The sequence below is a fragment of the Talpa occidentalis genome, unplaced genomic scaffold (genome assembly GCF_014898055.3).
Source record: "Talpa occidentalis isolate TD23 unplaced genomic scaffold, MPIMG_talOcc4v2.1 talOcc4.17, whole genome shotgun sequence".
In the NCBI taxonomy this organism is placed as follows: Eukaryota; Metazoa; Chordata; class Mammalia; order Eulipotyphla; family Talpidae; genus Talpa; species Talpa occidentalis.
Genome location: NW_023601754.1, coordinates 6,559,174 through 6,582,063, shown reverse-complemented (window position 1 = coordinate 6,582,063; position 22,890 = coordinate 6,559,174). Strand labels below are relative to the sequence as shown.

Sequence of the window (22,890 nt, the reverse complement as noted above, 5' to 3'; positions counted from 1 at the left end):
TACTATTTTCACCTGCCAATCCCTCTTGTGCCTTGTTCCCATGAAGCCCAGCGAGTCCCACCCTTCAAGACTCAGCCCCAGTGCCACCCCATCTTTGAATCCCTTTGTGGCCATGCTAGGCATGCAGCCACAGCTCCTGTGGTGTTTGTGCTGCTTTCTTAGATGTTTCTCCGAACAAACTTTTGGATTCCTGGGACCCTGATGCTGGAGGTGCTCAGGACTTTTAGGGTTGGGGATAACCAGAGAGGAAGTTGTGCCTGGATCCTATATGTCTTCTACCAGAAGGCCTTCTCCACTTCTGAAGGTGACACCAAAGGTCTGGTATCCAGTCTTTTCTTGCTGGGTGTTTTGACTTCCCTGTCTCCATGGGATGGTGAGAAGAGAAGGGGGAGGCACGAAGGGGAGACCAAAGATGCCTGTGGTCCCTAGTAATATCTGAAGGTGTGTCCTGAGATGGTGACTTTTCCCAAGAACAGTTCCCGGAAGGCACAGGGCATTGGGCTGAGGGTGTTTATTTGTGCTGCAAGTATAGACGCTCCACCCTGCCTTAGCCTCCCCGCTGGATTCCACTCTAGTAGGATATCTGCTTCTGACCTTCTCTTGGTCTCTTAGGAACTTGTAGCCTGTGGATCCTCCTCCATTGTCCGTCTTGCTTGATTGTCTCTATTAGGCGTAGGAGAAGGAATCTGGAGAAGTCTTTCCCCTTTGGTAAATTGAGGGTACAAAATTCTGTGGTTACAAAACTTTTTCCAGTTCTGAGTGTTTCTGGATGAATTGATTACCTTCTGGAGCTGGGTCCTGTGCTAGGGACTGGTGGGAAAGAAGAGGCAGGTTTGAGATTAAGAAAGAGAAATATACGAGAGAAAGCATTCATTCAGCATGTAGCTACAGAGCACCCATTTTATTATTTTTTTTTAAGATTTTTATTTTATTTGTACAAGAGCCGGGGTACAGGCCAGATGCGCAGGAGGGTGAGAGAATTCACCAGAGACAGAGCGGGGAACAGAACAGGCAGACTGACGAAATACACTGCTGAGGGGAGCAGCCGGCGAGACAGAAGAGGTCTGCTTGCCATGTGGGTTGCTCCGAGGCCGGCAGGAATCGAACAGGCACTGCAGAGGCTGCAGACAGCTTCATAGCACTGTGCTCAACTGCCTGCGCCACCAGGGAGGAGGCATGGAGATGGGGACTTTGTTGAATGGTGTCTCTTGACCCTCATAGCTTGGGGCTTGGTCATGGGGGCAGTTACCAGTGTGAATGGTAATTTGTGACTCTGAGTCTGTGTAACCCCTCTGTCCTGAATGTCATCATCTGTAAAATGGTAATAATAATAATAGTGCCTATTTCTTAGGTTGGTTAGCATGAAGTTGACACGTGGTAAGTGCTGAGTTGGTGGTGCTTTCTCTCGGAGCAACCCACATGGCAAGCAGACCTCTCCTGTCTCACCTGCTGCTCCCATGCTCCCCTGTGAGCTGCTGTGACTGTTGTTATTTTAAAGTAAGATTTAAAGCAAATAGACACATATTAAATCACCCATGACATAAGCAGTAGAGGAAGGATGGTGAATAACAGGGGAGCTCTCTTTACAGAGTGTGACAGGTTAAGGTCCAGCTGAGGAAAGGACATTCTAACTGAAATACGAACAAGGAGGAGTGGCCCAGGGGAGAGCTAGGGAAAAAGCATCTCAGGCAGAGACAGACCTGGGCACTACATCGATGTTCAAATGGTCATTTGCTCATTCAAGAAACACTTCCTGAAGGTCTACTATGTGCCAGTCCCTGAGCCTTATAAGAGAGTCTGGCAACTTATTTATTTATTTATTTATTAAAGATTTGTTTTATTTATTTATGTTTACAAGAACTGGGGTGTAGGCCAGGGGTGCGGGGGGGTAGGGAGGGGTGAGAGGATTCACCAGAGACAGAGTGGGGAGCAGAACAGGTGGATCTACTGAGATACACTGCTGAGGGGAGCAGCGGGCGAGACAGAAGAGGTCTGCTGCGTCATGTGGGTCACCTCCCTGGCCGGGGATCAAACTGGTGCTGCAGAGGCTGCAGATAGCTTCACAGTGCTGTGCTTAATCCCTTGAGCCACCAGGGAGGCACCCCCAAGCCTTTGTTCTTAACTTTGACCCTGAGTTCAGTCTAAAAGCATCGCTATTAATTTGACAAACTGGATTGCTTGAAATTCACAAGTAAGTGAGCATAGTTTTTCTACCTGAATTTCCCCTTCCTTTTTCACTTTATCACTATTATGGATATTATCAAACAAATATAAGTCAGAAGGAATAGTTTAATTAGCCCATGACTAATAATCACCTAGCTATGACGATGGTCAAATCTTATCACAGTTATCTAACTTGTTTCAGTAAGCTCTAATTACTCCCCTCCAATTATTTTAAAGTAAATCCTAGACAACATATCATTTCATCTGTAAATATTTTGCTGTCTCTTAAAAAGGTTATGGCTATCTAAAAAAAAAAAAAAACCTCTACTGTTGTTCCTCTTTAAGAAGCAGTAAATTGTTAATGTTATCAATTCTATGTAATTAAACTATGATCTGCTCATTTTATTCAGTACCCAGTTAAGAGCCATGCACTCCGGGCCTCCCCGGTGGCGCAGCGGTTGAGCGCTGGGTTGCGAAGCTGCCCGCTGCCTCTGCAGCGCCGGTTCGATCCCCGGCTGCTCCCCGGCCACCGGAGGAGGGTCCCACATGGCGCGCAGACCTCTCCTGCCGCCCGCTGCTCCCCTCAGCAGTGTACTTTGGTCCTTCTGCCTGCTCTGCTCCCCGCTCTGGCTCTGGTGAATTCTCTCACCCTCCCGCGCTTCTGACTGTACCCAGTGCTTGTATAAATAAATAAAATAAATCTTTAAAAAAAAAAAAAAAGAGCCATGCACTCCCATTGATGGGCACTATCCCAAGTTTTTTTTTTTTTTTTTTTAAGATTTATTTATTTATTTATACAAGCACTGGGACCGTCAGAAGTGTGGGAGTGTGAGAGGATTCACCAGAGCCAGAGCAGGGAGCAGAACAGGCAGACTGATGAAGTACACTGCTGAGGGGAGCAGTGGGCGTGGCAGGAGAGGTCTGTGCGCCATGTGGGACCCTTGCCAGTGGCTGGGGATCAAACAGGCGCTGCAGAGGCTGCGGGCAGCTTCGCAGCTTAGGGCTCAACCACTGTGCCACTGGGGAGGCCCACTATCCCAAGTTAGTTTTTCATGTAAAATGTTTCTGTCTCAGTTTCCTGGTAATTTATTAAAGAAACCGGGTCCTTTGATTTTAGATTTTCCCTCCATCTCAATTTTGCTGATTACATTGCTGAGTATGATTTAACATATTCTGTCCCTTATTTTTTCTGTGAATTGATAGATCTAAAGGCTTAGTTAGATTCTGGTTCTATTTTTTTTTTAATGAAAATTACTGTTTATACTTCTATTAGGAGGTGCATACTCACCGATCCTCTTTTGGGGGGACACAAGGAATTATGGACATGTATGGCCTAAACCATGATTTCCTCAGAGGTTGCAAAGTGGCATTATTCTATTTTTATACTTCTTCCTATCATTGTTGGCTTGATTTCTTCTATACCTGGCAACTTCCAGGACTATCTGTTTATCCCCAACGACAGTGGGGATAGGATGTGGGGGAGACAGGATAAGAAACGATATTTCTTTTTTTTTTTTTAATTTTATTTATTTATTTATTATTTTTTTAAAAGATTTGTTTATTGGGCCTCCCCGGTGGCGCAGCGGTTGAGCTCTGGGTTGCGAAGCTGCCCGCAGCCTCTGCAGCGCCAGTTCGATCCCCGGCTGCTCCCCGGCCACCGGAGGAGGGTCCCACATGGCGCGCAGACCTCTCCTGCCGCCCGCTGCTCCCCTCAGCAGTGTCCTTCGGTCCTTCTGCCTTCTCTGCTCCCTGCTCTGGCTCTGGTGAATTCTCTCACCCTCCCATGCTTCTGACTGTACCCAGTGCTTGTATAAATAAATAAAAATAAATCTTTAAAAAAAAAAAAAAAAGATTTGTTTATTTATTTATATAAGCACTGGGTACAGTCAGAAGCACGGGAGGGTGAGAGAATTCACCAGAGCCAGAGCGGGGAGCAGAGCAGGCAGAAGGACCGAAGGACACTGCTGAGGGGAGCAGCGGGCGGCAGGAGAGGTCTGTGCGCCATGTGGGACCCTCCTCCGGTGGCCGGGGAGCAGCCGGGGATCGAACTGGCACTGCAGAGGCTGCAGGCAGCTTCGCAACCCAGCGCTCAACCGCTGCGCCACCAGGGAGGCCCAAGACACGATATTTCTTGATGTATTTGACAGCTTTCAGAATGAGTTGGTTTTCCAAATCCTCTAAAGGTGACTAAGAGGTTAATTTGCTCTTTTTTGATTAGTATCATACACACTCATGGGATTTAATGTATTTTGGGGGCTTCTTTTTTTTTTTTAAAGATTTATTTATTTATGCATACAAGAGCTGGGGTACAGGCCAGAGATGCGGGAGGGTGAGAGGATTCACCAGAGACTGGGGAACAGAACAGGCAGACTGACTGAAATACACTGTTGAGGGGAGCAGCGGGCGAGACAGGAGAGGTCCTCTGCGCCATATGGGTTTCTCCCTGGCCGGCCGGGGATCGAACTCGTGCTGCAGAGGCTGCGGATTGCTTCATAGTGTGGTGCTTAACCCCTTGCGCCACCAGGGAGGCCCCTGGGGGTTTCTTTTTAACTTGATTGCTGCTCAGATTGTCTCTGGCCAGTGGGAGCTTATTTCATAGCCTGTCTTTTTAACACAACTCTATATAATAACTTCCTTACTTCTGGGCTGATGGTGTGTGTGTGTGTTCTAATCTTATACATTTCCTGACCCAAACTTAAGAGTTACCATTTCCCTTTGGAGACCTGGTTGTTTGTTGTGGAAAATGATGTTTGAGGCCACAATCTCAGTCTTATTGCTACTTATTGTTTCTAGGATTTTTTCCCCTATGGATTCTTGCTCAGATACTTGGAAAATATAGAAAAGCGTTGTGGTTTGCTGGATTATACAGCCTCAACTCAGCTGATGGTACCAGACTCCAGTTTCCTAATTTGGAATGGGGTCTCTACCTGACACTTGGGCCCCCAGAACATCTCCTTCCTGTTGTAAAGAAATGTAATTAATATTTAGGATGAAGAAGGTCAGTGAGTTAAGGTGCTTGGGGATGACTGTGCTTGAGGAGCTCACATCTGTGATGTCCTGGCTGTCTTCAAGTTCACTTTATGTCTCTCCATTCTGAGTGACTTGTCTTCTGTTCATTACCACATCTGTATTTCAACATTATTTCGCAAGGGACAGTTTCATATAGGAAGAAGAAAGTGAGACTCTAGGCTGGGCCGGGCTGATCACCAGTCCTGTGAAACTGCCAATACAAGCGCAGATGGGTCTTCAACAGTCAACGAGTCATCGACACTCATTGTCCTGTGGCTAGGAGTGTGACTGGAAAGTTAGATATCGACCCTTAAAGGATTGCAGGAGCCACAAGAAGGGCCATTTCCTGAGCGTAGGTGATTGAACGTGTCCTTTAGGCTATGCCTATATTTTGAAAAGTGGATTGGAGTTAGGGGCCACGCTGGAGATAGGGAGAGCAATTTGCAGTGTCTGGTAGTAATCCAGGCCAGAGGTGACCGCAGCCAGGTCTTAGACCCTGGTAGGGACATTGTAGGGGAATTTTAGGAAGAAGAGTTGACTGGACTTGAGGGTGAGATGAGGAGACTGAGGAAGAATGATGAGTCAGGGCTGATGTCCTCATCTCTGGCTTAGGCAACTGTGTAGGTGGCAGAATGAAAGGATTGTGGAATGTAGAAGGAGCCAGTCGGAGAATAAAGAGAGGGCGGGAGCGAGGGATCTGGTGGCCATTTGAGTGGAGATGTGGAGGCTGTTTGTCATGTTCAGGTGTGAGAACTGAGCTTGGAAGAATCAGGGCTAGACGTGTGGCCACTGTCTCCAAGAGAGAGCAGAGTCGGAAGAATAGAGGCCCAAGATGAGATCCCCCACTAAGAAAGGCTTCAGTTAAGCCAAAGGGGTAGAGGAGATGGTCCTGCTAAAAGGGCCAAAGGCAGGCCTTCCCTGAGAGGTGGGTAACCCCAAGAGAGAACCCGAAAAAGAAGGCGAATGCCACACCTAGTCAGAGATGTGAAATCAAGTCGGACAGGCTTCTGTATGACTTTGTCATTCAGAGATCATTGGAGACTTCAGTGAAAACAGAGAGAGAGACTGGCAGCTGACAGCAGGGCCTAGAGTGGATGGACAGCGACGATGCCCAGACAGAGCAGAGCTCACTGATAAACTAATCCCAGCTCAGCCTCTAGCCAGCTTTGTGACTTTGGGCAAGTCATTTATCCTCAGCTGTGCAACAGAAATATTAATAGGACCTCTCTGAGGTGTTTATAAAGTGTGAGCACAGGGTCCGGTGCTGAGTGAGCAGTCAGAGAAGCCAGCAGCTCCCCCTTGCTCACTCCCTGCTGACACTCCGAGTGGCAGGTGCCAGGCTGGGCCTTGAGTGGGTGATGAAAACGTGTCATCCAGGCTTTGCTTAGGGACAGTGTGCCTGTCCAATAGGCAGGCCCCTGGATGTCAAAACTGCACTGGATATGCAGTAGGCCTGGGGTGCTTTGGGGGTAGCGTAGGAGGAGCTGTTAAATGGCACAAGGGTGCAGAGTTTCTTCCTGGGGTGGCCAAAATTTCTAAAATTGGTGGTGGCTGCACAACTGAGTGAATATACTAAAAACCATTGAATTGTTGGCTTTAGATGGGCAGATTGTATGGCATATGGATTATGTCTCAGTAAAGCTCTTCTTAAAAAAAAAAAATCCAAAACCCCAAAAACAAGCCAGGCCAAGGAGGAGGGAGGAAGGAGCGACATTACTGGTCTCAAACATGAAACCGTGTGGACTTTCAGAAGCGCCCCCGGACCTGAGCGAGTAGGCCGTGCGTGTCCGGGATGTGCAGGGACTGAGTGTGGAGAGGTGCGTCAGGCCCGTTCCCGGAACACCCTGGTGCCTACAGCTCAGGAGGGGTGAGGGTTATGGATTAAAAAAAAAAAAAGGCGGGAGCACTTCCTTGGTGAAGGTTGAAGTGTGCAGTCGCAGGGCTCCAGGGAAGAGAACATGGGCACAACCTGGGCAGGGGTGGCATTAGGGACATGAAGGACAGAGGCTCACAGACCAGCCGAGGGGATGGAACCTACGGGATTGGGCCGGTTTCCATTGGGCCTGCGGGTGAGAGGACTTGGAAGTCAGGCGGCTGACTGGATGAGCGACTGGGTGCTGGGGCTGCTTCTGGGACTGGAGCCTCCAGACAAGGTGGAGGCTTGGGGCGAGGACAGGGTGGTGGGCGGGAAGTGTCCTGTCTCAGAAGTGCTGAGCTGGCGAGCATGAGGGAGACGGCTGTGTGGGCGCGCAGGGGAGGCAGCACTCACGACACCAGTCTGGAAGTCTCCAGCGTGCCGACTGGCGGCCGTTCAGCCCACGCCCGGCCATCTGTTGGCTTACAGCCAGGGCAGGCCTCCCTTAGAAGCCCAGTGCTGCCCACGAGCCCTGCCAGGAGGCTGGAGAGCGGCCTGGACAGCGCGCCAAGCGACCACAAGCGTGACCTGACGAGGACACCTGGCAGGGAGCCTGATCTGGCAGGCAGCGCGGGGAGAGTGAGAGCCAGGGACTCCCCTCCAGCCCCTGCCTTGCCTCTTTTTAGGACCAGGACGGTCGGTTTGGGGGCTTTGGCCTTTTTTTTTTTTTTTTTTTAAACAAAGCATCGTTTTGTTAAGTTCTGAAAGGACAGTTTGTGAAAGGTGGCTCTGTGTGGGCCTCTCAGGTGCAAGTGTCCACCACCTTCCGAAAACACTGCCTGGGCATCCTCCACTGTGTGACTCCGCAGCCCGCCTTACAGGAGTGCAGCCCCTAGGTTAGCCCAGGATGGCATGTTCAGAGGCGTTCATGCCAGTCTCCATGGTCACAGCAACCTTTCAGAACCAGTGGGCCATCCGTGGGCAGGCCAGAAGCTGTGGAATTCCACGCAAGGGCTCAAAAGCGTGAAGTTCTGTAAAGACTGATGAGAAATATATTATTAGGCAAAAGGTGCAAAGCATCACGTAGTCTAAATTCCCATTCTAGTAGAACAGGAGGTGGCATGCACAGGAAAGAGTGTTTGGAAGAATGGACCCGAGTTCAGAGCCGCGTAGCGTGTGGGGAGGGGGGGCTGGGGAGACGGGGGTGGGGGTGGGGTGGGGAGAGGGAAACATGCCTTTTTTAAAATTGGACGACTCCTCCGTGGCTTGAATGTATTGCAGTGAACAAATAATAATAAGTATAAAGCGTCCAGGAAAAATAAGGGAACTCGGACATGCAGGTTTGCAGAGGGAAGGTTCTCATGCCCAGCGGATGCTGGGCGACCCTGGAGCATTTTTTTGAGGCATGTTTTATTTATTTATTTGTTTGTTTGTTTTATTTATACATGCACTGGGCACAGTCAGAAGCGCGGGAGGGTGAGAGAATTCACCAGAGCCAGAGCGGGGAGCAGAGCAGGCAGAAGGACCGAAGTACACTGCTGAGGGGAGCAGCGGGCGGCAGGAGAGGTCTGCGCGCCATGTGGGACCCTCCTCCAGTGGCCGGGGAGCAGCCGGGGATCGAACCGGCGCCGCAGAGGCTGCGGGCAGCTTCGCAACCCAGTGCTCAACCGCTGCGCCACCGGGGAGGCCCAACCCTGGAGCATTTGGTCTCAGATTTTGGGTGGCTCCATGGTAGGGCTGTTCTGAGACTTAGGGAACAGTCTTCTCTTTACAGCCGAAGACTCAGCCCAGGGGGTGCTTGAGGGCTGGACAGTTCATGTCACCAAGGCCTGAGTGCCAGGTGGAGCTCCCCTGCTCACCTCTTACCTGGTTCTTTTCCTCTCTTTCCTCGGTCTCCTCCTCCCTGTCCCTGCTTCTTGTTTTCCCTTCACTGATTACATCTTGTCATGGCATGTGCTTTAGCCTGATTTTATCTGGGAAGCCATGTATGGTCAAGACAGTAACAGCCATCACAGCTGCTGATAAGGCCTGTGTCGCCACCAGCACTGCCCCCGGGGTTTTGTGAAAACTTGCTCTGGGGAGTGATAATACCCTTTTGGGGGGATTTTCTTAGTGATGTCTTGGGCCTGGTTTCTAAGTGGGAGCCAGTGCCTGAACCCACACCTAGGGCCTTTTGAAGTGACTGTGGCATCGGCAGATGTCCGCCATCCGGGACCTTTGAAGATAAGGCTTTCTGGCCGACCAGGGTTTCTGGGTGGCAGAGAGGGAAAGGTGCTCTATTTTCAACATTTTGCCTAAGGTCCTTCTGAAATGTATTCTTCTCACTTTCCCGCTTTCTTAGCAGCGCATGTTGAACCTAGCAGAGCTTCCGCTTGAGGGCTGTTAGCCTTGAAATGAGGAGGAGCAGAACCACTATCCCCGAGGCCCGGGGCTGCCTCTCTTAGTTTTGTGCCTTGATACCTGTCAGGCTACCCGCTCCCCTTCCTGCCAAGGTCAGAGCACCTGCTGTAGCACCCCAGCCTCTTTCTCTAACTTGGAACCTTGTGCTTTGGGCTCAGCTGCCAGACACAATCCGGCTTGTTTCGAGGGTCTGTATCAAGAACACACAGGTGTGAGGACAAGATGCAGCTCGTGGAACTCCTTTGCACCTGCTCAGGGTTGGGGCGCTGGGGCCTCTCTGGGTCTCTTGAGATCTGGGTGAGGCCAGGCACTAGGCCAATCTTGGCACCCTTTCTGGCCAGCTGTGTGATGCTGAGCACGTGGCATAAGGCCTCAAAGCTTATCTGCTCACCTGTAAAATGGAGCAGAAGTCACTTGCAGGTCGTTAGACTTCACACCAGCAGCACCTTGCCTAGATCGAGTGGGTGCTTAATGAATCGAGATGTTTATATATTCAGACGAGCAACAATTCTTCACTGAACTGGCAGGACCGGTTGGCCATGAGCACCCGGGAGAAGCTAAGGCCTCCCTCCTGGAGGGGTGCACTGTGTCCTAGATTGTCCCTATTCTGGATTATTCCATCCTTGCTTTTTCAGACACAGTGCTAGGAAGTAGACATGGGGATAGAGAAGTGGATAAAGAGATCTGGAGACTTGGGGAGCCCTGACAAACTGGAAGGGCTGGGGACTCCCCCACTGCCTCCACATTCCTTCAGTCTTCTACCTCAAGAAGCTGTCTTCACTGATTCAAGACAGACTAGTTTCTCAGGACCAGACTCAAACCTACCTGTCTCCATCCTGACTTTCCCACACTCATGCCCACCTCAGGCCTAGCCCCTGTTCTTTATGACTCGTTCCTGCGTGGCTCTGCAGGTGCCTGCAGCCTACTCCTCCAAGGGGAGGGCTGGTCGGAGGAGATTTGGACCAAAAGCCTCAGGGAGTGATTAAATTGGAGGGGTGAGTTGCAAGGAGCTTGAGCCGAATCCCTTACTGTTGGCAGTGCCATCCTCTTTGACCACAAGGGGGTGCACCAGGACCACTCGGCAGGGTGAAGGGGGTGTGGCTGGACCAGTGAGTCAGCCAAGCAGGGGCTCCTCAGCTTTTTCACCCAGCACCTCCTAAAGCCACTGACCCTGGGCCCTACTTTCCCTCATCCAAGTGAGTCCCGGCTGACCTCAGTTTAGGTAGGGCTGCCCAGCTGAGTGCTACTGCTCAGTTCAGCTCTTCCTACCCACCTCCGTGTGCCCTGGCTTCCTCGCTTGGGAAGGGGAAGGCCAGGGAATTCCCTGATGATTTCTGCCCTGGAGCCCAGTGCAGGCCGTTCTGGCCTTAGACCCCCTGCTTTACCCCCGCCTGGGTCATGATAGCAGCTACGGTGCAGTGTGCTAGCCATGTGCTAGGGGCTCGGGGGCTCCAAGTAGGGCCGTGCCACTGCCCAGACGTCAGGGCCACACTTCCCAGGCTCCCAGAAGTGCTGTCCTGTGGTCTTGCCTGGTCCCCCCAGGAGAGGGAAAATTCATCCTCAGGGCAGATTCCTCTCCCCTTTGGAGGACTTGTCAGAGGGCATGTGGTATGTATAGGTACATGTGTGTAGGATGGTGCTGGGAAAGGCCCAAACCAGACACCCCAAATCCCCCTATAAGCACCGTAGTGCACACAATGTGCTGGGGTATGTAGCAAGTGACTGACAACTCTCCTCGTCCGCTCCGCACCTCAGTTGTGAGGGGGCTTTCCATTTACTTCCCTGACTTCTGCCTCATCCAGCACCTACTCCTTGGCTGATTGCTTTTGTTTTTTTTTTTAAGATTTATTTATTTATGCATACAAGAACTGGGGTGCAGGCCAGAGGTGTGGGGTGGGGGGGTGAAAGGATTCACCAGAGATAGACTGGGAAACAGAACAGGCAGACTGCCAAGGGGAGCAGCGGATGAGACAGGAGAGGTCTGCTGCAGTGTGGGTAGCTCCCTGGCCAGCCAGGGATGGAACTGGTGCTGCAGAGGCTGCAGACAGCTTCACAGTGCTGTGCTTGACTCCTTGTGCCACCAGAGAGGCCTTGATTGCTTTTTTTTTAATCCTATGCTGATATACTAACTTTCCTCCTTTTTTAGAGGCAGGAAAAGTGCCATTAGTAGTCTAGGCTGCAGTTGCAGAACCTGACACCTGCTCTCGCTGTTTGTACCCGGCGCCCTGCATCTTACCCTGCAAGTGGAGGGACTGGGCAGGGTGAATGTAATGGTCCTGCAGCCCAGTGCAGACATGTGGTGGGGACAGGGGCGTGTGGAGGAACTGCGTTGACCGGGCACCTGACACTGCTTTACTGGCCAGCTCTGGCCTGCCCTGGGCCCTTGTCTAGACCTTCTCCCCCGCTTGGTCTGTCAGGCAACGTTTTTCAGGCCATGACCTTAACCCAGGCTTTGTGTTTTGGCTGGCGGATGGGGCTTCCCCTCCGCAGAGTCATCTGTGGTGTCCTTGCTTCTGCAGCTCAGCCTTTCCTGCCTGTCCTACTTCTGCAGCTCAGCCTTTCCTGCCTGTCCTCCTTCCTGCCTGTCCTGCTCTGACTGCTCTTCCGAGGCTCCACAGCCCCGCACACCCGTGCACCTGCTCTTGGTTCTGCCAAGACTGCTCCCCAAGGACCCAGACCTTTGGACTCACTTCAAGCCCGAGGGACCCCTGGGAGCTGTGGTTGTAGAAAGTTGATGTGTTCCAGGCCTGACCAGGGGAGGGAAGGTCAGAGCTGGACAGGCCCCTAGAGGTAACTAGATCCAGTCCTTTTACTTTACCTGGGGAAATTGGTCCCGGGTGAGGCTTGCTCATGCCAATCAGGACAATCAAGAATCTTTGATTCTTTATTTGTTGACCGAGGGCTACCTGGACTACCTGGACAGTGCCTCTCTGTGCATGGCCCCAACTCAGGACAGGGTGGTCAGGTAAAAAAGGCCCTGCTTCTGGGACCCTCGCTATTGCCCCAGGCCTCGCCGCCTGACTTTGAGCTTAGAGATGAAAGGGTTGGGAGCTGAGGATTCTGGTCAGCCACAATCTCTGACCCAGCACTCGGGGCCCTAAGGCTGCCAGGTCATGCGCTATAACTCACATACTTCCCCCTCCCTCAGCCTCCATGCTAGATAATGTGCTTCCTGGCTGGGGGAAAATGACAGTCCTGGAGTGTTGCCTTCAGGCCTGGCCTCGGCATCGCGCCTCCTGTCATCCCCATCCCTCCCGTGGCTTCTATCATTTGGACTGAGTTTCTCCTGACACTGAGCAGTGACTCCCTCCTGGGGCTGGCCCAGGCCCATTGCACTCAGTCTGACGTGCCACTACTGCACTTGTCCCACAGGCCCTCGAGCAGGGCGGGTGAGGAGTCTGGGGATGCTGTCCAGGACCGGTCTGGATGGCTCCTGTTGCTGTCACTTCCTGCTGGGCCCAACCCTCCTGGCTCTGCTGGGCCTGATCCCAGCTGCCCTGTCCACTTTCCCTAAGTTGCAGGGAATGAGGCTTCACGCTGAGAACATCGTGGCCTCTCAGCCCCAAATGAGGCTTGATCTGGCGAACCCATCCACAAAGTGAAGTCTAAGCAAAGTGAATATTTCCATAGCTTTGGAACATTTCCCTCCTTTGGGCTGACTCAAGGCACCAGGGAACTGGCAGGTTGCTGGAGCCAGAGTCCCGCCTGTCCTGGCTTAATCTCACTGTGAATAGCAGCCTCTGAGGACCCTAGAATTGCCTCCCCCCACCTCCCTCCACCCCCATCTAAGTGAGCTGCAGCTTTCCTTAGCGTGCTGCAGACAGAAGTGGTATCTGTGGATGCAGAGTAGATGGCCAGCCTCAAGGGCCGCCAGCTGCAGCAGTGTGGGCCCGCGGGCCTGGAAGCTGGACATGGGCACGAGCCAGCCTCTAAGTTGGCTCACCGCCACAGTTGGCCTTCCCTGGTCTGCCTGCAACTGGCCAGGCCGGACCATTTTACCTTCCTCACTTACACGCAGTCAAACATACCGCTTTGGGAAAATGAAAAGCAGCTCTCCTTCACAGCCCCAGATTCACCGCAACCTGCAGTTTCTGTCACTGCGGTGGCAAGCCTGGAGAAGAAAGCTTGCTCAAGGTCAAAGTGCGGGGCAGTAGCAGAAGAGGGTGTGGCCCCTGCCTCCTGGGGTGAGGCTGGGTGGCTGGATTCTCAGGTTGGGCCTGGCTGCAGAACACAGGGAAGCTGCCCCGAGCCCCTGTCTTCTGGGACATGCTCTTCCCTGGAGCCCTCGGGCCTGGGTGGGGATGTCCCAGCGAGCAGCTGTCCAGGCTGATCTCCACTCAGTCAAAAGGGAGCTTCTTGGAACTTGCCCTGGGTGCAGCAGTAACCAGTTCTGCCCCTCCCTTTGGCACATGGCGACGTCACCTGCCTGGAACCCTCCTGGAGACGGTCGGATTGGTTGACTTCCTCATGGGATGGGAGAGATGCTTTCATTCTTCCAGCCGCAGGGACGAGGTGTTCCTGGGAGCATGAGGGTAATTAAATGTGGCTCTGCCACCACCTGCCACCTGTCTCAGAGTGGGGAGAAGGACGGTAAACTCAGGTCAACTCCTGCTGCCTCCTGGCTATGGGGAGTGACACTCCCATTTTCTCCCTGGATCTGATGTTGCTGGTGGGTGGTGCCCCTGACCCCTGACATCATCTGGGCCACCTCTGCGGCTCAGTCTCACCCCCCTCCTGCAAATGCCTCCCCTCGCTGAGAGGCCTCCGGCGGGAAACAAAGTGCAGGTCCAGGGGCTGAGGAGTGGGAACTCACTGTCCTTTCCCTGCAGGGCCCTGCCTCTCGCCAGCTGAAACCCAGTAACTTGCATGTGGCTGTGCCAGCAGTAGACTCCAGGTTCTTCCCGAGACTGCTGGCCCGCCAGCCCGGGGGCTTCCCGTGGAGCCAGCGCTGCTCTTGGCTCCACCACCTCCTGCCTGTTCCCGCAGACCCCAGGGCTGCAGCTCGGGGTGTGATGGGTGGTGCAGAGCTGGGGCCCAGCCTCCCTGTCCAAGTCCCTGGGGTGACCCGTAGCTCTGTAGGATCTTACCGGTAGGTGAGGTGAGGCACGACTTGGAGATAGGAGTCCCAGCTTTTGAGCCATCTCTGCTCCTACTCGCCCAGGAGACAGCAGCACGGGGCTGGTAGGTTTGCATGCCCAGGAACACCAGCACCCTCACAACCTTGATAGCAGGGACGAGGCGCTGCTGGAACCCTAAGGGAAGGCTCAAGGCAGACCATCAGAAGGAAGGGCAGGGGCACTCACTGTACAGGTCATTTGCTGGCCAGGACATTGACTGAGTAGGGCATTCACTGCTCAGGATATTCTCTGGGTTAGACATTCACCAGGTAGGACATTCTCTGCATAGGACATTCACTGGCCGGGACATTGACTGAGAAGGTCATTCACCAGGTAGGGCATTCATGCCTGGATCATTGGCTGGGTAGATAGGCTGAACAGCAACCTGGAGTGGGGGGCACAGACACTTGACTGCATGAGGGTGTTAGCTGGGAAGCTCTGGTGGGTCCTCTCTGGCAGAAGAGCTGAACTGTTGTTCTCTATGCACCACTGCCTCTGCTCAGCATCTGTGCAAGTGCCCTAGGAAGCTGGCACTGCAGGGCCTTTCACCAGGTGAACAGTCAGGACTCTGCTGCAGAGAGACACTGCAGGTTGCTCAAGGCCAAAGTGGGGAACAGGATTCATACCAGCTTGCTGTGGCTCCAAAGCCCATGCTCTCTCTCCCTTGCTCCCCTCAGTTACCTGAGGAGCGATGCCTGCAACCAGTGAACTGGCAAAATGGGTCTGTAATGCGGGGTGGGGCTGTTGGATGAGGTGGTCCTGCCAAGGCAAGGGGTCATGGACACCCCAGTTAGGTGGAAGGGGGGTGCTTATAGTACCAAGGTTCTTGATGGGGAGGTGACACCCGGTGGGGGAGAGGGACTGGTAGTGTGGACCCAGGTCAGTTGGAATTACTTGAGGGTGCAGGGAACCTGTGATGGACCCTAGCCTGAGGGGCCAAGAAGATTCTTGGTCTGTGCTGCAGGCCCTGGTAAACCCAGGGTTAATGGTTTCCTTGCTGTGACTCCCACACTGGGAGTTCCAGATGTGGCGCTCAGACTCTGCAGTCACCAGCCAGTGTACACATCTGCTTTGAGCTGATATGAAGGAGAGGTTCTCCCACCCCCAGAGCTGGGGAAGAGATTCGGGCATAGCACATTCGACTGGGGACACGGGGAAGGCTCCCTTGAGCCCCCAGCCTGGCCATCTGTCCACATCTGTCCATCTAACAGTTTCCCAGCTCTGAGCCCCTGGAAGTTGCAGCACTGCAGAGCCTCTGGGGCTGAATCACACGGAGGCGGAGCCCAGCCCTAGGCCCTTTAAGGCAGGCCCGCACGTGGCCCAGGGGAGTGGTGGAACAGGCTCCGACCCTGAGCCCTCTGGGAGTGGCAGGGTGGGCACTCTAGACCCCCAGGAGCACATTTGCACATCTGGTTTCATTCAGTGGGCGGCTGCAATTCCTGAAAACCCCTGAGCTCCCTAGGAGAGTGTCGTTGAGTGACCTCTGGAAAAGCAGAAGTGAAGTCTGGGAACACACTGTCCTCTCACATTCTGCCGTGGCCAGCTGGCCAGCAGGACCCCTCCGTGGGCCATGAGGCCATGGGTGAGTCTTGAGCGGGGGGCCGCCTTGCAGAGTGTCCTATGCCAGGGGCTGCCTCTGTGCCTGCTGAGCCCCTGGGGCAGTGTGGGCCCAATCCCCTGGCATGGGCTAAGACCCTCCCTTCCTGCCTCCCCAGGGCCCTTGAGGAGGGGCTGGCAAGGCCATGTGCTACCTGCCCCTGGGAGCCCAGGAGGGGCTGAAAGATCACTTTCAGGGCTGGCAGGATCTGAGAAAGGTTTCAGGAAGTAGATGGGGGCAGGGCTGCCCGGCTGCCACTTCTCAAGGCCTAGCTGGGGCTGGCTGCCAGTCCCACACGCTAGAGAGTCCTCGCCGTGCTCGGAGTTCCCAAGGCCTCATGCTAATCAGGCACTGGGTGGGGAAAAAAGGGTGCCTGTTGGGGCCAGGGCTCTGTTGCTGAGGGCTCTGGCCCAGGAGACCGGGGTGGAGTGGTGGAGGGACAGGTGAAAGTTATGCAGCCAGCTTGGGTTTGGGGTAGCCCTACGAGCCCTGGGGGAACAGCCCTACCCAGGCACCTTCAGAGAGCTCGGCTGAGCCCCGCGCAGGGGGGAAGGCAGTGGTTCTCACTTTCCAGTCTGGGGGTGTGCCTCCCAACCCAGCCCAGCTGGGCCTGAGGAAGCAAACCTGTGTCCTGCACTTCCAGGGTTTCATATTCAGGCATCCTGTGAGCTGTCTTGGAGCACATGCCCGGTGGTCACAGGCAGGCCAGATGGCTGCACTGGTAGAGTCGAGTCAAGGGCTGAGACTGAGGCTGTGCAAGGGCTGAGGCCAAGGGGCCTCCCAGGGTGTGGGGAAGAGGCAGCTCTGGGGCCACTGGGGCCTCTGGGTAAAGGTGACAGCAACACGTTGCAAGTTGGAGTTGGAGGACTTCACTCTGGTGATGGTGTGGAGAGTGGACTTGGGAGCAGAGAATCAAGATGGGGGGTAGGAGGCCAGTAAAGGTCACCTCAGGAGTGAGGAGGCCCGGGTGGTGTCAGCAGATGAAATTGGGGAGTCACCAGAACATCTGGGACAGGAGACAGTGGGAAGCCAAGGAGCTATGGGGAGATCCTGGGTGGGATGAGGGGTGCTGAGGAGCAGGCCCAAGGCCCCGAGGGGAGGACAGAGACAATGGGAAACAGTTGGCTCCCTCCGAAGAGGATTTAGGTCAGACTGCAGAGAGAACTTTCTGAGAGCAGCAGCAGCCTCTTGGACATGAGAAATCAGCCTCCAAGGAAGTCTTTTGCTGTGAGAGATCCCAAACTGGCCAGACATTCCTGGTGATGGGCCACGGATGGGAGGATTTGGGGTAGACAGCTGGGCTTGCGGGTAGACCAGAGTGGTCCCCCGAGTCTGTGTTAACCAGAGCACTCAGAGATTGTGCCTCAACCCAGGCACGTCTGGGGCTCTTAGGGGCCTTCGCCGAGGCTGTCAGGCGGCTGGGCCCAGTGCTCAGAGCGCAAGGAGCCCCTGCCTCCCGGAGCCCCTGGTGTCCTCGGCTGCCCTCGGGGGCTGGGCCAGGGCTGGGTGGCCGGTCTCCCACGAAGCTCTCAACAAATTCCAGGCCTCTCCTCCTGAGCTCAGATCCCACCCCCAGGCATACCCCCTCCTCTGCATCCCTCAGACAGCAGGAAGCTGATGGGGGAGGGTTTCTAACGCGGCTCCTCAGCCCTGAGCACTGTCTAAAGGGCTTGGGGCTGCCAGCCACCCGGCCTGGGCGCCAGGTTTCTCAAAGAGGGTCAGCGTTGGTTCAGAAGCCCTGTGTGGTCCAAGCTAAGGGATTGGCTAGCCCCACGGCCTCCTAGTCGCCTTTTTGACTGGCAGGCTGTCCCCTCTCCCTGGGTCACAGGGAGACACGGGCCTCAGCCAGGGAAAGTGGTCTGGAATGGCCCTTTGACATCGTCCCTGGGGTTTTTTAAAAATGAGTTTCCTGGTAAGGAAGACTGCTCAGGCGTTGAGCAGGATTCTCGGTAGAGTCTCCCGGGTTTGCTCTGCTCCGACTAACGCCAGCAGAAACCACCCTGGCCGTCTGTGTTCCAGCAGCGCTGGGAGCCGCGGCTTCCCCAGATGCAGTGTCAGCAGATGCGGCAGCCAAGCACTGGGGTGTTTGCTTATGGCCCTTGCTAAGCCCTGGGGGTGGGGGGCGGGCAAAGGAGAACCCCGCCCCTGTCTTGCTCCTCTCATCACCTGCGCACCTCCTGGCTTCTCTAGGAATGGCTGGTGCCGCCGCGGGTGCCAGCCCAGAATCTCTGTCAGGTGGACAGTAAGTGTCCAGATTGCTTTGGGGGTTGGGGGGAACCTCTCCCTCTGCCACCTGCCGGCTCTTCTGGGACTATAATCTGTCTGGGCAGCTGGGTCCATATCTGTGGACCTGTCCTGGGCTAAGGGCTCTGGGAAGAGATGGTCAAGGAAGCATAGGGTGGAGGAGGAGAAGAGGCCTGACCCCTGGAGGCTTTGGAGGGTAGCAGTCAGGAGACTGGACTGGGAGCCAGTGCCTGGACTCACTTTCCCAGGGAATAGTGGGACCACTGACACAGGGGCCCTGCCAGGAGGACTGGATTTTGCTCTGTTTGCCCTCTGCATTCTGGCCTGGCATCCAGGCCAAGCTGTGAGTTGGTGTCCTCTCAGTCCACTCTGGCATCTCCTTCATTTCCTAGGCAGTGTTTCTGCTTTAGGGGTGTTGGCTTGCTGCTTGGCCTTGGAGGCCAGGCCCATGTCTTATTCTGCCCTGGGTTAGGGCCATGCCAGGGCCTACCATACAGAAGGGCCTCCAAGACCATGGGTTGTGAATGGCACCCTGGATTGGAGTTGCAGGCCCAGGAACCTTGTCATTTGGGTCAACCATGAATTGTTCTACTCTTGCTTGGAGTCTGGGGCCCACTGGATTGGCTCATGGACTAAGGGTCTGGGGTATCTTTAGTTTCTTGGCCTGACTGCCCTGGACCTGTTCTGAGCCAGTGGGGAGGTAAAGGCAGGACAGGAGGTCAGGGAGCGAGCAGGCCACAGCTACAGCGAGGAGGCCAGGACCGAGTCGGGATGGGGATGGGGACTTGGGGCCCTGGGGAGGCTCAGCATGGCCAGCCTTCACCCCCTGTCCTTGGGTTTCAGACCTGAAGCTGCACCTGCAAAGCACTGACTATGGCAACTTCCTGGCCAATGAGGCATCCCCACTGACAGTTTCAGTCATTGATGACCGGCTCAAGGAGAAGATGGTGGTAGAGTTCCGCCACATGCGCAACCATGCTTACGAGCCACTCGCCAGCTTCCTGGACTTCATCACGTGAGTGCGCCCTCTGCGGCCTTCGGGGTGTGCCTGGGCTGTGCGGCTGGGCCCGCCATTCAACATACCTGGACTTCCAGGCTGCTACCCACTCCCTGCTGGCTGGGGGCTGGCAGGCATGCGTGTCCCTCGCTGTAGTGCTGGACAGAGCCCTTCCCTTTGGCCCTGGTGTTACTGAGATTGGGGTGGGGAAACGATGGAAACCCTTTCTCTCACTCACACACACTGAACACTCACCAGGCCCCCACTCCCGGTCAGGTGGGGGGCGGGGCTGGATAGACAACTCAGGAGCCAGATTCTCAGCATGGACCGTTCAGGCCCTCTGGCCCTGTCTGGGCTAGGGCCCCTCTGCTGTCATCTCTGACCACGGCTCTGGGTCTCAGGAAGACCTCACTGCCTTTCCCAGTCTGGCCCGGCTCCCCAGGCTTCTGCCCCTTGGGTGCAGCGCTGCCTCTGAGAAGCTCCTAGAGAAGCTGAGGTAAGGAAAGGCCCCTGAGCCCTGCAGATGGGCACAGGCCTCTGGTGGCCAGGCGTACCTGTGGCAGTGGCGGTGGCAAGGCCCCCTCTGTAGGATCGGCCCAGGAGCTATGAGCCACACAGCCTGTGCCGTGGCAGCCTCACTCAGGTCGCGAGCTGAAGTGCGATTGTGGCTGCCTCATCCGGGTGTGTGTCATGGGGAAGGATTTGCAGGCACTCTGTGGGGACTAGCTGGCTTTCACCGTTCCCTGACTGCTGTCCTCGCACCGCACTCACTCTCCTCCTTGGGGCCTGCCACTCCTACCCCCTCAGGGTGAGGGCTAGCTGCCGGCTGCCTGGCCTCATTCCACCCCCAGCAAGGAACAGTCATTGCTCAAGACCCACTTGCTCAAGTGGGGGCTGCAGCCAGAAGGTCTCCATTTTTGGGTGGGGGCCACAGGCTTGTACCCCAGAAGGGCTCAGGAAACCTGCCAGCACCAGGAAGCAGGCTTTCTTCCCAGGGGCCTCCCTTATGTCCCGCTGGGCCCATAATCACGCTGCCCTGGCCGTGGTCAAAGTACAGCCGCCATGGTCTTACAGGACAGGAGGCCAGAGATGGGGTGTGCCTGGTACCACCGCATTAAGGGGGTTACACCACAGTGTACCATCTGTCAGTCAACCCCTGGCCGGGTCTGTGTGTCCCTTGCTCCAAGGCCAGAGCCAAGGACATACCAGGAAGTGTGTGTTTATTGCTAGGGCCCAGCCTTTACCTTGTTTGCACAAGGCTCCTCCAGCTTCCTGGTGAAGGTTCTGGCTTTCCCAGTTCAGCTGGCTGAGGGAGCCTAACCATGCCAGTGGTCGGAAGGCAGATGTTATCCATCCGCTGCCCTCTTGGTCACCTGCTTGTGTAGCCAGCCCCCGGCCTGTCTTGGTGCCATCAGAGGCTTGGTCTCTGCCTGCCAGGCCACAAAACTGGATCAGGCTCTGAGCGTGACTGAGGCGGCATTGCCGCCAGCTCTTTGCTGGAGGTTGGCTGCAAGCACGAGTGTGCTGGAAGCAGCCAAGTGCTCTCCTGTGGCGGGCTGTCCCTTCCCGCCCCTTCCATTCATGGGTGATTGTGGCTTAGAGTCCTCCCGTCCCCTCCCTCCTGCCCTCCCTCAGGACGAGCTCAGCAGCCACGCGTCAGCCCTTCTGAGCCTATCGCCTCGTCCTGTCCAGTGACCCGCTCGTCTGCTCTCTGCTTCAGCCTCCCCCACCGATGACGGCCCAAGGCTTTGTCACCCCCTGGAACCGCTCCACCCCTGAAATCGCTGAGTCAGGCACCCCCCTCTCTACCCACAGCCTTCAGGCCTCCCAGCCCACTCTTAGTCCCTTGTGGGATGCGGGTTCCGGACTCAGCAGGACCCTGGGCCTTGCTTCCTCCCCTGCTGCTGCCCCTTCTGTCTTCATTTTCCTCCCTCCCCGACTGAGGTTCCCGGGTCCATCATTCAAGCGCTCTTCTGCCAACATCCGCAGCTCTCTTGGCCGCCCGTCTCATGGTCCCGCCCGGCTGGCAGCCCCCCAGCCCTGGAGGAATCCCAGCAGCCTCCTGCCTGAGGCACCCTCCCCCATCTCCACCGCCGGCAGCAAAGCTGGGGAAGCCGGCGTTGGGCGGGTTGTCCCTGCTGTGTGACGATCACGTTCACCAGCTCAGCTGACCTTGGCCGGTCCTGGCCCAGCCAGCAGCTTGCTCTCCCAACTCGGCACCCTACAGCCCCCCACCAAGTTGGGAAGACCATTTCCCATGTTGAACCCCAATCCCTCTCCCGTTCCCCACCTTTCTCTCTGGGCAGATGGCCCACCTCCTCCTCCACAGAGACAATAGAAGCCAATCCGCTTCCCAGGGCGGCATCTGTGCCCCCCCCAACCCCATTCCAGTGGCAGAGGTGCCCCCCTCATCTCTTGGGCCCATCTGCTGGTGTCCTTGAGGCCCTTCACTTCATTCCCGGGACCCTGAGTGACCCCTCATCCACGCCCCTGTGTGTACCACTTTCCCTTGCTGGTTTTTCTCATCGTCACGGGAACAAGCTCAAGTCTCTCGGACCATGACAGACCCTTCTCCTGAGGCTTAAACTTTTATAGTCACTGTTCCCTCACCTCCCTACATCCTTCAAGCCTCCAGTCGGCTTCTAGCATAGCACCACAAGCCCCAAGCCCCAAGACTTGGGTCATTGCTGACCTTTGTGCGGTCAAGTAGACAGCCTAACTCTGTGGTCTCCTCAGAAGCCACATCCCTCTCACCGCCTCCAACTGTCTCCTTCCTCTCACGGTATCTGATTTAGCTCCCCCCGCCCTGGCTGCTCTTCCTCTTCCTCCTCTTCCACTGCACCATCTTCTTCACCCTGGGTCATCCCAGAGTGAGGAGTGCTGCAGAAATGGGTGAAGCCTTCCATAGGGGCCCATCCAGAGGCCCTCTCCCAGGCTGGGGACTTCCTTGAGGGGATGGCTATTTGGCTGAAGAGAAGGGCATTTAAAGGAAGAATTGGGGCTGAAGAATTCTAGGCTGAAGAAACCCCATATGTTCTGGCAGCTAGAGCAGGGAGGCCCTGGCTCTGTGTCCTCTCTGGGAAGAAGGAAGTTAACCTAGAGCTATCCAGAGCATAGAATTCAGAGGGGGAGTGGTCCCCCAGGTGGTGAAAGCCTCAGTGAGGGGTCCTATCCTTGGGGGTGGAGATTTGAGGGAGCAATGCCATTGCTGCCACGGACAAGGCTGGCCGAGCTGGAGTGGAGGTGGTGACCACCACACGTGCTACCTTAGCTTCTTCCCTCAGAATCTCTTAGTTGCCTTCAGAGCTGCCACAGGATAGCTGGGACAGGCTTCTGCAGGAGGGGATGAGTTCGGTGTCACTGAAGGGAAGCCAGCAGACACTGACCCAGGCCTCCTCTACCTTCCCATGTGAGGGGCGTCACTGGTTTTGCACAGCTCAGCCAGCCCTCAGCCAATGCACAGGACCAGCACCTCCCATGAGCCAGACCAGTCCTGTGGGGAGATGGA

At 55.2% G+C, this 22,890-nt stretch overlaps 1 protein-coding gene across 2 annotated transcripts in view; it reads left to right on the top strand.

The window, feature by feature from the left end:
* The window catches only part of ATP6V0D1 (ATPase H+ transporting V0 subunit d1), a 35,287-nt gene that overhangs the window by 2,143 nt on the left and 10,254 nt on the right, over positions 1-22,890 (top strand). The window contains exons 1-2 of one of the 2 annotated variants that reach the window (XM_037515910.2): positions 15,963-16,126; positions 19,229-19,400. In XM_037515910.2, coding sequence (XP_037371807.1) covers positions 16,123-16,126; positions 19,229-19,400 — 176 coding nt within the window. In that variant the 5' untranslated portion in view covers positions 15,963-16,122. Of the gene's footprint in view, positions 1-15,962; positions 16,127-19,228; positions 19,401-22,890 lie in introns of those variants that run through there. The other variant, XM_037515909.2, reaches the window with a different exon arrangement.